The sequence below is a fragment of the Pseudophryne corroboree genome, chromosome 11 (genome assembly GCF_028390025.1).
Source record: "Pseudophryne corroboree isolate aPseCor3 chromosome 11, aPseCor3.hap2, whole genome shotgun sequence".
In the NCBI taxonomy this organism is placed as follows: domain Eukaryota; kingdom Metazoa; phylum Chordata; class Amphibia; order Anura; family Myobatrachidae; genus Pseudophryne; species Pseudophryne corroboree.
Genome location: NC_086454.1, coordinates 58,044,709 through 58,059,416, shown reverse-complemented (window position 1 = coordinate 58,059,416; position 14,708 = coordinate 58,044,709). Strand labels below are relative to the sequence as shown.

Below are 14,708 nucleotides of genomic sequence, written 5' to 3'. Positions count from 1 at the left end.
AGTCTGGTTTTTCCTATCTAACAGACAGGAAAAAACAGACACCCAACCAACTTTTCAAACATTTGAATCTCCCCCTTAGCATTTTCACACTGCATATCAGCCAAGGCTAAACAGCTTCCTATCCCTTAATATGTAGACCTACAAACATGTGTTTGTTTGTTCTCTGCTTAAGACCCTACCTCACTGCCCAGCACCCACTAAGGAGGTGAGCAATAAAAACTAAAACAAATAGGGGAGAGATGTACTAAGCCTTGAAAAGTGAAAAATTGCACGATGATAAAATTCAAACCAACCACCTTATAACTGTAATTTTTCAAACCCAGCCTGTAACATGGCAGTTAGGAGCTGATTGGCTGGTACTTTATCACTTTGAGATTTATAACTTTTCAAGGCTTAGTACATCTCCCTTCTAGTGAGAGGGGAAGAATATATCACAAATTCACAAAAAAAAAAAAAAACATTAATCAGGTCCAAAGTTGCTGATAAAAATAATTGCACATTACCTAAAATATGCAGTAATATTGTGCAAAAGCTGTGCTTATTGAAACACATGCATTAGTGTGTGTTCTGCTGGGAGCAGTAATTCCACACTACCTGTGAGAAAAGTAGATGATGAGTTAGGTCACAGTCTTTGCAAGGGTTGGATATGGTTAATAAGGAGTGCAGGCTGAGCAGATGTATATATATATATATATATATATACAGTGGTCAAAGTGGAAAGTTTGAAGTGGAGGTATGAAAAAAAGAAAGGGCTAGTGCGTGCTGAAGTCGCGCATAAAAAAATAGGGTTGTGGCTTCATGGGGAAGAGGCATGGCCAAAGTAGTACCAATTAACATTACACCTCACAGCAGTGTCCGTCAGTCACACAACACCACACAGTAATACCCCTTATACACATTACGTCAGGTAAAGCCCCATATACAACATTTTCCCTTGCCCTTTACATTATTTGAAATTATTTGTCATTTTTCCCCTTATAGTAATACCCCTTACACATTATGCCACTCACCATAATGCCCATTCCACATTATTCCATACCGTAATGCCCATTCCACATTATTCCACACACTGTAATGCTGATTCTACATTATTCCACACACCGTAATTCCCATTCCACATTATTTCACGCACCGTAATGCCCATTTCACATTATTCCACACACCATAATATGTCACATAAGGTAATGTCCATTACACGTTATGCAATGCATTATGCCATACACTGTAATGCCCATTACCCATTATGCCACATACAGTTATGCCTGACACCATTTTATGCTCCACACACAATAATGTCCTATACAGATTATGCCCACAGTAAGGCCTCTAATTATTTTTAAATTACCTGCTCATTGCCATGGGTCTCATGCTTGTTGCCAATAGTTTCATGCTCTGGGTTCCATGTTTGTTGCCATTGGATTCATACTAGTTGCCATCGGTTTCATGCTCAATGTCAGGGGTTTCATGTTCTGGATTCCATGCAGGGAGCCCAAGCAGCACAAGGCAGCACTACCCAGTGTTAACCCCTGGTGTGCTATGCCGGGGGAACTGGATGTTGAGAAGCTGTGCTGCTGCCATGAGAGCTGTCCCCGGCAGCAAAGCAGACAAGGTGGCAGGACTGTCCGTTAACCTCCGGTGCGCCAGAGGGTGGAGGGAGCTACACCCTGCAGCAGCTGGGAGTTTGGGACCATGGCTCCAAGTGCGGTGGTGGGGGGGGGGACGAACCCGCTGCGGCCCGAGTGACTGGACTAGCCGGCTCCCTGAGCAGTGCTGGGTGCTGAGGTCTGGGAGCTTAGCAGCCAGTGCACCAGCACCACAAGTAGGCGTAGCAGCCGCTGCAGATGGAGCTTGTCTGCATGGCTGGTGACCGGGAGCTCAGCTCCTTTGCGTCGGCCCTGCACAGTGCTTGAAGTGGCAGTATGCCATACCGTTGTATACCGCCTCACTTCAAGCACTGTAAAGATAGATAGATAGATAGATAGATAGATAGATAGATAGATAGATAGATAGAGTATATACTTTACACTTTAAGCCTTGGTGTTGCTGTCTTGAAAGCTTTATATGCAGGCGACACATTTACTTCACAAAATAAATGATTACTATTTATATTGTAACGATTTATAGACAAAGACTGCTTGTAAACAATATTTATTTTCACACACTTTCCTCAGTTCCACCCACTTTGGTAAGTCTTCATCAATTGTTAACAGCTTATAAATAGAATGACACATAAATATACATTGCTGAAGAGCCATGAATGAATAAAACATGAATGATGTTCATATTGTGCATCCCTGACAATGCAGCATCTATGTGTGCATGTTCTCCCTGAAGATGATGTGTGTATTATTGGAAATGCTAAGCTTTAAGATGTTTTCTTATGAGAGTACAAATCATTTTAATAGACTTTCCTAGTGAAAGAAGCAGGCATGAGTTTGAGCCACCATCTGTGACTTCATAATTAGTTAATTAAATAGCACATTATAAATGGCTATACATGTTTACGAGTTACACAGCCATTTGCATTATAGTCCAATGATATCTAATTGTTTTTATGTCTCCTGACATTGAGTGTGTCTCCGATTTTCCTCCTCTTGTCTATTACAGGCACAACAGCTAACAGACCTGGAGCAAAAGTTAACTGTGGCAAAAAATGAAATGGAAAAGGCATCACTTGATAATGTAAGGGCTTGTTATAACTTATTACATTTTGTGGTATATGTATTGTGGCAGTGTGCTCAGGCTTGGACTGGCCCACAGGAGTACAGGGAAAACCATCGGTGGGCCCCACTCTCTGGGGCCCCACCTCCTGCTCAAAGCATAAGATTCCAGACTGTGCACTTGAATTATACATTATACATATGTTACCTTATACTGGGCTATGGTGTATTTTCTACAGTGCATTGCTGTTATTAATCTGTAATTAATCTGGTACATTATCATGCATGCAGCAGCTGAATTTACTGTATATATTTATGAAGGGGCCCAAAACGTTGCACTCTCTACTGGTTAGTCAAACCAATGAGGTGACAGGCCACACCCCCTATGTAGACTGGCCACACCCCTAACATGGGCCCCTACTACTGCATTTTCCCGGTGGGCCCTACATACCCCAGTCCGACACTGAGTGTGCAACAAAGGAACCAGGGGTGTTAACCTGTTTAGCCCAGAAAAAACACACATTTGGAGGATAGGAAATGTGTATCTTACCTACTTTATTTATTTTATAGTGCAGTTCTCCTCACCAGTCTGGAACAGCTGATAGCATGTGATTAACCAACCAGATCAGCTGTGAAAAGCTCCCTTTTAAAGTCCCACCAAAAAGACTGTTTGAGGGGATTTGCTTTATGTTGATGCCTGACACTGGGAAAGTTGGCCAGTGACTAGGGAGTAGATCTCTGTTAGTAAGTGACAGAGCCATGAAAATGTTACTGAGTAATGGTTGCTGGTCTACAGTCATGCTGACAAAATAATGCCATAGCTGTGAAGTCCAGAGTCATTGTGTGCTTCTACTGCATAGCTTCTTTATCACAATATTAATTTTATTTGTATATTATTAACTCTTCTTTATCACAGTATTAATTTTATTTCTATATTAACTTCTTTTTTGTGTTTACTAAGTCAAGTTGGCTGTAATTACACATGCATTGCATAAATGATTATATATGTTGATATTTATCCAAACGCAAAGTTGCATACATCAATACTTGGTGTTATAGCTGGCATCATTATTAATACACACTTGCACCAAGGGCCGGTGTACAGTTTCCTACACCCTAGACAAAACTTCAGCCAAGTGCCCATACCACCACTAAAATCCAATTCGCAACTCCTCAGGATGGTGGAGTCTTAAGCAGGGCCGTCTTTTCATATGGGCTCAATGGGCACTTGCTCAAGGGCCCCAGGAGTATAAGGGCTCAATGCTGATAGCTGGGGTTCCCCTCTTTACAGAGGTACCAGAGTTTTGAAAATCGGCCATGGGGAACCGGAGATATCTGATGTCAATGCAGTGGTCCCCATCCAAGCCTGTTAATTGCTCTTCCCAGCTAGATATCTTGGGTTCTCTCTGACTTAAGAGTTTTTCTGAGGGTATACTCCAAAATATGTGACTCTCCCCTTTTGGTGGACACTGGCAGCTTGTCCCTACTATGCCCAGAACCAGAGACATCAGCCTTCAAGTAGCTGGTCCCTGCTCCAACTCCACATGCCTGGTATGCAGTTTTATATTTTTGTTGGTGGATTGCTCTGGCTCCTGAACTCTGATCCCCAGGTCCCCAGTACCTAGTGAAAGGTGGGACTCTCTAGTTTTTCATCCAGTTCAAAGCTAAGAAATCTATTTCTAGGGACTTGAGATATCTGCAGTCAAGCAAGCTGCCCTCCCACCAGAAAATTATGAATATTAAGCTCACTTCACTATCCACCCCTCCCTTATGTATTAAACACCCCCTACCACCCTGGAAGTTATGTACCAGGGCCCCTTCATTCAGTGCAGTGCCCCCTTCTACAGTTTAGTGTCCTCCCTCCTGTCCCATCTGTGCAGTAAAGGAGTAATTAGCAGAAATTCCTGCTCAGGTCCTACATGCTGAGTGGAAAATACAGTAGAACACCCCCTACCGCCTTCAGGACATCAAAGCTGCAGCTGATAGCACCCCCCACCCCTACCGCTGAAGGATTGGTAGGGGCCACAATGCATTGTTGTGCCCAGGGGCCTACACTGCTGTTAAGACGGCCCTGGTCTTAAGTGTTATACACCCTCTGCCTGCATTACTGTAAGTACAACTGTGACTCAGTTGCGCCCCCCAGAAACCCGTGTTCTAGGCATCTACCTAAAGCTGCTTAATTGTAGAGCCAGCCATACTTGCACCAGTCCTAACCTTGGTGCTAGTGAGCCTTCTGAAAACAGGTGTTGACAGTTGCATGTACATTCCAATGATAAACTTTGCCAAGGAGGCAATGTGCCTCTACTACCCAGAGGTGACCGTCGGCTTCAAGTATAAGATATGACTGAGTCATGCACAACTCTGAATCACCCAAAGATCACCCATAGATGAGTGCACTGAGCTTACGGAGCATGCACAGTACAAAAACACACTAGATCTATAAGCAATAGCTGACTTGCTTTAAAAACTGCCCATTTTTGTTTTGTAAGAATCTCGCTGGCATCGGGGCTTCATACATATCTAGGTTATTGCAGGAGGAATACATCACTTGTTGATACTCGTATCTTTATGAAAGCAAAAACATACACATTTTTACTGATGAATAATCTATGATCCATCGGATCATTTTGGCTGAGTCTGCCAATTAAGTAAAGTGGGAATAGAGCTGTCAGTTACAATGCACTGAACACTGCCAAGTTATATAGGGGGTAATTCAGATCTAATCGTAGGTGTGCTAAATTTAGCACATGTACGATCATTTACTCTGACATGTCAGGCCCTACCCCCCGCACGGCGGTGATGCTTTTGAACCTGGTGAATAGCTCGCTGCCAGCGCAGCCCTGCACGCTGGCAGGTCGCTACTCGCCACTTCCCCCGCCTCAGTCCACCCCCCCAACGGTCCGAACACGCCTCTGTTGCCCGGACCACGGCTCACCAATGGTATTCTAATGCCATTGGCACACCCCCTCCTGCCCCGCGACCGCCTCTACCTGTCAATCTGGCAGAGGCGATCGCAGCCAAGAGATGCTTTTAGACTCCACACAAGGATTCAGACTGAAATCGCTGCCGGTGCAGCGATCCAGTCTGAATTAGCCCCATATATGGTTGGGATGTATCAAGCTTTCTAAAGAATAGAGCCAATAGGAGCAGTTGCCAATTGCAACCAATCAGAATCTAGCCATTGTTTATTAAGTACATTCTGTAAAACAATAGGTACAGTAGAATCTGATGAAGATTTACAGGCAACTCCTCCACTCTTTAGAATGCTTGATATCCAGTATCTCCCCCAATGTCAAGTCAGCATAGGAAAAATAATTCATGCATTAGAGTACATACATTTTCCTAAAAATGGAACTTATCTGAGAATATTTTGCAGTGTTCACAAATGTGCTGCATCCTACAGCAACGAATCAAATGCTTGCTTGGATTTTTTTAAATAGTGCTAGAAAATTTACAATTTTGGTCTTGTTGCAGCAAGTCTGTGTCCTATGCAGTGTGATTATACCCAACTGTCTATTAAAATGACTTATTGTAATAAGCACAATCTTTCAGTTGTATATAAATGAATAATTAAATAATACTAAAGAAATAAAAGTTAGAAACCTACAGAATTTTCCAGAGAAGAAGAAAATAATAATATGCATTTTATAATATAAATCCCTCTAATTCAAGCTTTTGACATCTGCAATCTAATAGAGAAGTGCGGTTAGTGCTCTTTAGAAATCAGAACTCACCCAAATTAGGGGATCCAAGTCTCAATTTGAAGGTTCCGTTGGTTTGGAACTCGAAATAAAAATTTGAATCTTGGATTGTGGATTGCTTGTAAGTCCCTCCCTCATGATTTCAGCTACAAATTCACACAGGAGAGTGTGGTCAAGACTGACTGGAAATAAATGTTATTGATGTTAATAATACTGTATTGTCGAGCATACTTCAAAAGTACTTGATTTTTAGTATTTTTAAGCAATTTTCAAGAAATCCAAAACCAAATGCAAATCTGAATCAAAACACTTGAGGGTGATTCTACCAAAAGTGAAAACCAAAACCAAAATACTGAGAGTGATTTTGGTAAAACCAAAACATGAGGTTCCGCACACATCTCTACAATATAACATGTAAGATTACTAAGCTATTTTGTAATGATGTTTTATCCTCCCTCTAGCTACTATTACCAATATACAATATACTGATATACAATTTGCACCACACACTTTCATGCAGTAATTATACCATATCTTTTTGCTACCTCTAACATAAAAGAACCAAACTCTGCTTCTTGTTTACCCAAGGAATCACAATTGAAAGCCTTGAAAGAGACTGTCCAACTCTGCCTTACTTCAGTTTTACACAATCAACCACCTGCTGTACATATAATCTCATCACAACGAAGAGAGACACCGACGTCTTCGAGACGGACACTGGAGAACTCTAACACAGAGGTACTATACGTTTTTATTATTTTTCTACAGTTTTGAAAAAATACATTGCAAACAGGTCAAAAGCAACTAGAGTAGGGTTCAGCAACATGTAGCTCCAGAGTCAGTTGAACTACAATCTCCAGAGTGTTTTGATTGATGGTGGAGATTGACCTCAGTTATTTTCCTATGCCGGAAGTTGGACACACTGTAACAAAAGAGACAGTCTAGTGCAGTAACCACATAGATGGTTGCTTTTATAAACGTGTAGCATGTCTGCCATATAAGCAATTCCAATAATGGATAAGTGAAATAAACATTTTTTTTTTCAGGTGGTATGTTAAGTCTGACTGTTTAGAAGTGCTCAAACATTTTAATGCCTAATACACAATTGTAAAAAACAGAATTAATTAATTTCCAACTCACTCATTCATATGTTCAGCGAGCCTTGTGCTGCAAGTAATTTGCAATGAAGATCAAGAAAACTGCTAAAAGTACAATTGGAATATACAAAAAATTCCTTTGGGTTCCCATATTTACTTAGCGAAAGAGTATAACCTAAAACTTTATTGTTATAAATCCTCACTTATGGCTTCCTTACCCAGGGCCATTGAGACATCCACTGAGACTGGGTATTGAGCGGGCATGGTCAAATTAGAGGGGGTGCAGACATGTTCCCTTAAAAATAAAAGTAGCACACTGTGCACTGAACTCAGCAACTGGGATGTAGTTGGCAACCTGATGGTTACTATCCTGACCACCAGATCCTCATGGCTGAAAATGCAGACAACTTCAAATGGTGAGTACAAGGTTTGGGTTAGGCTGAGGGTGTGTGGGGGGGGTTAGGGTTGGGATGCATGAGAGGTAGGTTAGGGTTAGTTTGTGTGTGTGTGTGTGTGTGTGTGTGTGTGTGTGTGTGTGTATCCGGTCTGAAGGTCGACACTGTCTAGGTCGACCACTATAAGTCGACAGGGATGGAAGGTCGACAGGGTTTCTAGGTCGACATGTGCCAGGTCGACAGGTCAAAAGGTCGACATGAGTTTTTCACATTTATTTTTCTTTTTTTGAACTTTTCTATACTTAACGATCCACGTGGACTACGATTGGAACGGTATTCTGTGCCAAGCGAAGCAGTAGTTCACTTTTTTTTTACTGTCCTGTGTTAAATCATGTAATACCTTTTTATGATACATTATACTTTGGTATAGAGAAGGACGTTATGTTACCACAGATTTTCTTTGAAAACCAGTTGTTAAAGAGCATGGGTGATTACTACTGAAGATATTTTATGTTCTTTATTGTTTCTGAAACTCAATTGATGAAAGAGCAGTGCCAGAGGTAATATAAAATTGTAGGAGATTCCATCCAGAACATAAACGTGTTGATTTGGTAACTAAAGCATGAAAGCCAAGTTCCACGCTGCCTCAGACATACTCTCGTATCTTTGTTATTCCTGTGGCGTGAGTGTAAAAAAGAGAACATTGCCTTTGCTGTTATCGTCAAGGAAGTGAGTGAGCCTGACATTTTCTGTTTAATCAAATGTTGAGTATGAACTTAAAAAGAATTCTGGTTTCTCATTATCAGTCATCTAGATCAGTACCATTATCAGTATCCTTTGGTCCAGAACCCACATTGGGTGCAATATTGACAGATTCTACCTGGTGTTGATTTGGATCTCAAAGGACAATAAATGAGCTGAGAAAAAAGATGATGAATAAGATGTTTGCAGTGTCAGTATTGATTTGATGTATCTACCCCTGACACTGATCACAATTTCATATTTAATTTTAAGGTCAATTTAAATTGACCAAAATCAAATCAACTTGACATTCATTTTCACTGTCCAAATTGTTCATTTATTAACATTCAAGTTTTATATTGATTTCAAATTCGCATTTGATGTGTGTCGACTTTGACTAGTGGCTTCTTGTTCAGTTTTGGATGTTCATTGTAAAACAGAACCTAAAATCAACTATAAAATCAACTATAAAATCAAATAAAAAAAAGAATTAAAATTGTTCTGCTACTGCAAAATCAACCTTTGTTTATTGTTGTTTCTTGTCATATTGTTTGAGCTCTATAATTAGACAACTTCTAAGTTTAATTTATGACATCTAGGACATCCAGAAAATTAGTGGCAAAAAGTTGTTTTGTGACTTTGGGCTAAATGTAATAGGGTGCGAGTTCTGAAAAGGTGCGATCTTAGCACTAAACTCGCACATTCTCAAAACTTGTACATAATGATGTAATAGGCTCGCATTTTCACTACTCGCAGGGGGGAAACTCGCATACAGATGTTTCCCCATGTAAAAAATATAGTACCACTCGCACAATGGGGGTCATTCCGATTGTTCGCAGCGCAGCGATCAGGCAAAAAATCGGCATATCTGCACATGCGTATTCACCGCAATGCGCAGGTGTGTTGTACGGGTACAATGAGCATCGTGGGTTTGCACATGGGCCCTCATTCCGAGTTGATCGGTCGCAAGGCGAATTTAGCAGAGTTACACACGCTAAGCCGCCGCCTACTGGGAGTGAATCTTAGCTTCTTAAAATTGCGACCGATGTATTCGCAATATTGCGATTACTAACTACTTAGCAGTTTCAGAGTAGCTCCAGACTTACTCTGCCTGTGCGATCAGTTCAGTGCTTGTCGTTCCTGGTTGACGTCACAAACACACCCAGCGTTCGCCCAGGCACTCCCACCGTTTCCCCGGCCACTCCTGCGTTTTTTCCGGAAACGGTAGCGTTTTCAGCCACACGCCCCTGAAACGCCGTGTTTCCGCCCAGTAACACCCATTTCCTGTCAATCACATTACGATCGCCGGAGCGAAGAAAAAGCCGTGAGTAAAAATACTATCTTCATAGTAAAGTTACTTGGCGCAGTCGCAGTGCGAACATTGCGCATGCGTACTAAGCGGATTTTCACTGCGATGCGATGAAAAATACCGAGCGAACAACTCGGAATGAGGGCCATAGTGTAACGAACATTCCAGTCGCACAGCCGAATGCAGGAAGATTGACATGAAGTGGGCGTTTCTGGGTGGCAACTGACCATTTTCAGGGAGTGCTTAGAAAAATGCAGGTGTGGCTGGGCGTTCGCTGGGCGGGTGTGTGATGTCAAAAGCAGTCCCTCTGTCGTTAGAATCAACGCACACGAAGAGTAACTCCAGGGCTGGTTTGGTTTTGCACAAAAAGATTTTGCAGGCGCTCTGCTGCACAAGCTTTCGCACTTCTGCAAAGCTAAAAATACACTCCCCGGTGGGCGGCGACAATGCATTTGCACGGCTGCTAAAAACTGCTAGCGAGCGATCAACTTGGAATGACCCCCAATGTTGTATGCTGACTGGCTGGTGGCTCTGCAAATGATAGAAACCACATGGGTTCCAGCATTTGCGGAGAGATGTATACACATATAGCTCCTCTAGGTCCGGTTTGGTTCTGGTCAGTCTTTTTTTAGTTTTAACCCACTGGATGCCTAATGGTGAAGAGGAACCAATCTGCGCAAGTGTAGGTGAGTATGGATTTTTTTTCTCCCTATCCATGTAGCAGATTCTACTTGGAGTAGTGGACTGAGTGGCACCAGGTATAAGGTAAGTATATGTGAGTGTGAGTGAGAGTGAGTGTATTAAACTTGTACTGTTTACAGATGTGTACATCTTGTGTTTTTATATTTTTTTTACAGGATGACTGTAGGTACCAGTGGGCCCTTCATTGTGCTGCATGCTGGTACTTGTGCTTCTCTAAGTACTGGCATGCAGAGGATGCTTGCAGGGATCTGTATTCCTCCTGTAAAAAGACAATATTACTTATAATTTTTACACAAACTACTATCAACTCGGAACCCACTCAGGGGTGCCAGAGATAGCCCCAAGCTTCAGCCCTAGCATTTGGGGCCATGGAGAGGTGGGGACACATTTATTGGGGTCCCCACTTTCCCAGGAATCCCTGACCTGGGCTGACTTGTTAGGAGGGAGGAATGCTTTGACCGGGGGACCCTGTCAAGTGTGTCCTCTGGCTGTGGCTGGTACTAAAAATATGGAAGACACTTACCCATTCTGTTCCCGGTTTTTTTAGAACTGGGATAGAGAGCTCGGAGCTGGTTCATTAAATACTGGGGACCCCTACATGTTTTGCTCTCCATGTTATTTGAATCAGGGCTGGCTCAAAGAGTCCAGGTCTGGTCATACTTTTGGGAAACCTCATGTCATTTTTGTTTTTACTATTTTTTTACTTGTACACACAAATTCCTGTACGGATCTCACTGATATGTGCAGGCTTCTGTCCAATTCACACCTTGTAATGAAACTTCCATTAGAAGGTGTTAGTCTACCTGAAAATAGTCTTGCATTGACTCACATGCCAAGCAAACTCAAATCCACCAACTCGTACCCTATTACATTGTGTGGGTTTCTGTACAAACTCGTACTTGCAGCCTGTTCACATTTTGCCCTTCATGTCAATTTAGGTTTTTACAAACATAACCAAGAAATAATGCCCATTTTATATGTTTGTAATACCCCTGTATATACTTCCAACATCTAAAAGTAACAAATTAACATCATGATAAACAGTGTACCACTAAATAACCTATAGAAATAATGATTCTAATCTAGGAATCCATATGATTATACTAAGGTGTGGCTTTGATATATTGTAATTTTGTCACCCATTATTAGAACTATTTAATAATAAAAAGTAAAAGTAAAAAGTAAGTTGTAACTGATTAGCAGACAAAGAAATTTATTTTAAAAATATGTGAAATGTTTTACAATTTTACGCCAAATTTATTAGTCTGCTAATAAAAAATTATCCAAACCTTCTAGCCTTTCCCCTGCCTGCAGATTAGAGGAAAGGACAAATGAGCTTGGGTCTTCATTATCACTCATCAGTGAAATTGGTTTGCATTTAAATTTCTGTATATCAATTTGTTAGAAGTATTGTTTCATTAATAAACGTTGACATTTTTATTTTAATTTAAATACTATTTAGTAATGTTCTGTTTTGTTTTCTTAAGGAATTCATGTGCCAAAAAATAAGACTTATTTTAGTAGTTGACATGTTAAAAGACAGGTTTATATTTCTAAAAATATGTGACACAATTACAGTAGTATTACTATTCATATTCATGTACACTGAATGGCTTGTGTTGAATTATTATTGTTAGGGCTGAATTTTGTGAAATTGTTCCATTATGTACACATGTAAGGCATCTATTATGTACACATTTAAGACAGTGTAAAACATTCCCTGGAGGAAATTCAAACAGCAATCTGTAAAGTACTAGCTCTTTGAGAAAGTTAAAATATATATTAAAAAATGTTTTTCCTATAAAATATTTGCTTGGATTAATTCCTAAATCTAGTGACTAATAAAGTTTCTCTTGCAATGTAAAACATCAGAAACAAAAGGATAGCTTTCACGTGTATATATATACAGATGGCGCCACGATCATTTTAGCTTCTATGCTGCGCCTAGTCACTCCGTGGTTTGTAAGCATAAACCTTCATCTATTGTTCTCTGCTGCAATACAATAAGAGAGAACAATACATCAAGGGATTAAGTCATTACAGCAGGGGATTAAGTCATTACAGCAGAGATTAAGTGACTGCCCTGGCTCATTTAATCCTATTAAAGGCCAAGATACAGATGGCTCTATCTGTATATATATATATATATATATATATATACTGTATATATATATATATATATATATATATATATATATTAGTGATGAGCGGGTTCGGTTCCTCGGAAACCGAACCCCCCCGAACTTCACCCATTTTACACGGGTCCGAGGCATACTCGGATTCTCCCGTATGGCTCGGTTAACCCGAGCGCGCCCAAACGTCATCATCCCGCTGTCGGATTCTCGCGAGATTTGGATTCTATATAAGCAGCCGCGCGTCGCCGCCATTTTCACTCGTGCATTGGAAATGTTAGGGAGAGGACGTGGCTGGCGTCCTCTCCGTTTATTGTTGAACTTGATTGTGCTTTATTGCTTAATTGTGGGGAGGACTGGGGAGCAGCTGTATAATATAGGAGGAGTACAGTGCAGAGTTTTGCTGATCAGTGACCACCAGTTTTATCCGTAATCTGCCTGAAAAAAACGCTCCTTATCTGTGCTCAGTGTGCTGCATATATCTGTGCTCACACTGCTTAATTGTGGGGACTGGGGAGCAGCTGTATTATATAGGAGGAGTACAGTGCAGAGTTTTGCTGTCAGTGACCACCAGTATACGTTGTCTGCCTGAAAAACACTCCATATCTGTGCTCAATGTGCTGCATATATCTGTGCTCACACTGCTTTATTGTGGGCACTGGGGACCACCAGTATATTATATAGGAGGAGTACAGTGCAGAGTTTTGCTGACTAGTGACCACCAGTATACGTTGTCTGCCTGAAAAACACTCCATATCTGTGCTGCATTGTAGTATATAGTAGAAGTACAGTGCATAATTTTGCTGACCACCAGTATATAATATATAGGAGTACGGTACAGAAGGCCACTGCTGTACCTACCTCTGTGTCGTCAAGTATACTATTCATCCATACCTGTGGTGCATTTCAGTTTTGCACAGTTTGCTGACCACCAGTATATAATATATATAGCAGTACGGTACAGTAGGCCACTGCTGTACCTACCTCTGTGTTGTCAAGTATACTATCCATCCATACCTGTGGTGCATTTCAGTTTTGCACAGTTTGCTGACCACCAGTATATAATATATACAGCAATACTGTACAGTAGGCCACTGCTGTACCTACTTCTGTGTCGTCAAGTATACTATCCATCCATACCTGTGGTGCATTTCAGTTATGTACAGTTTGCTGACCACCAGTATATAATATATATAGCAGTACGGTACAGTAGGCCACTGCTGTACCTACCTCTGTGTCGTCAAGTATACTATCCATCCATACCTGTGGTGCATTTCAGTTTTGCACAGTTTGCTGACCACCAGTATATAATATATATAGCAGTACTGTACAGTAGGCCACTGCTGTACCTACCTCTGTGTCGTCAAGTATACTATCCATCCATACCTGTGGTGCATTTCAGTTTTGCACAGTTTGCTGACCACCAGTATATAATATATATAGCAGTACGGTACAGTAGGCCACTGCTGTACCTACCTCTGTGTCGTCAAGTATACTATCCATCCATACCTGTGGTGCATTTCAGTTTTGCACAGTTTCCTGACCACCAGTATATAATATATATAGCAATACGGTACAGTAGGCCACTGCTGTACCTACCTCTGTGTCGTCAAGTATACTATCCATCCATACCTGTGGTGCATTTCAGTTGTGCGCAGTATATATAGTAGTAGGCCATTGCTATTGATACTGGCATATAATTCCACACATTAAAAAATGGAGAACAAAAATGTGGAGGTTAAAATAGGGAAAGATCAAGATCCACTTCCACCTCGTGCTGAAGCTGCTGCCACTAGTCATGGCCGAGACGATGAAATGCCATCAACGTCGTCTGCCAAGGCCGATGCCCAATGTCATAGTAGAGAGCACATAAAATCCAAAAAACAAAAGTTCAGTAAAATGACACAAAAATCAAAATTGAAAGCGTCTGATGAGAAGCATAAACTTGCCAATATGCCATTTACGACACGG

At 41.2% G+C, this 14,708-nt stretch overlaps 1 protein-coding gene across 2 annotated transcripts in view; it reads left to right on the top strand.

Annotated features, from left to right (window-relative positions):
• Positions 1-14,708, top strand: part of LUZP2 (leucine zipper protein 2) — a 1,124,237-nt gene that overhangs the window by 876,108 nt on the left and 233,421 nt on the right. For both annotated transcript variants that reach the window (XM_063944341.1, XM_063944342.1), the window contains exons 8-9: positions 2,608-2,682; positions 6,950-7,099. In XM_063944341.1, coding sequence (XP_063800411.1) covers positions 2,608-2,682; positions 6,950-7,099 — 225 coding nt within the window. The remainder of the gene's footprint in view (positions 1-2,607; positions 2,683-6,949; positions 7,100-14,708) is intronic.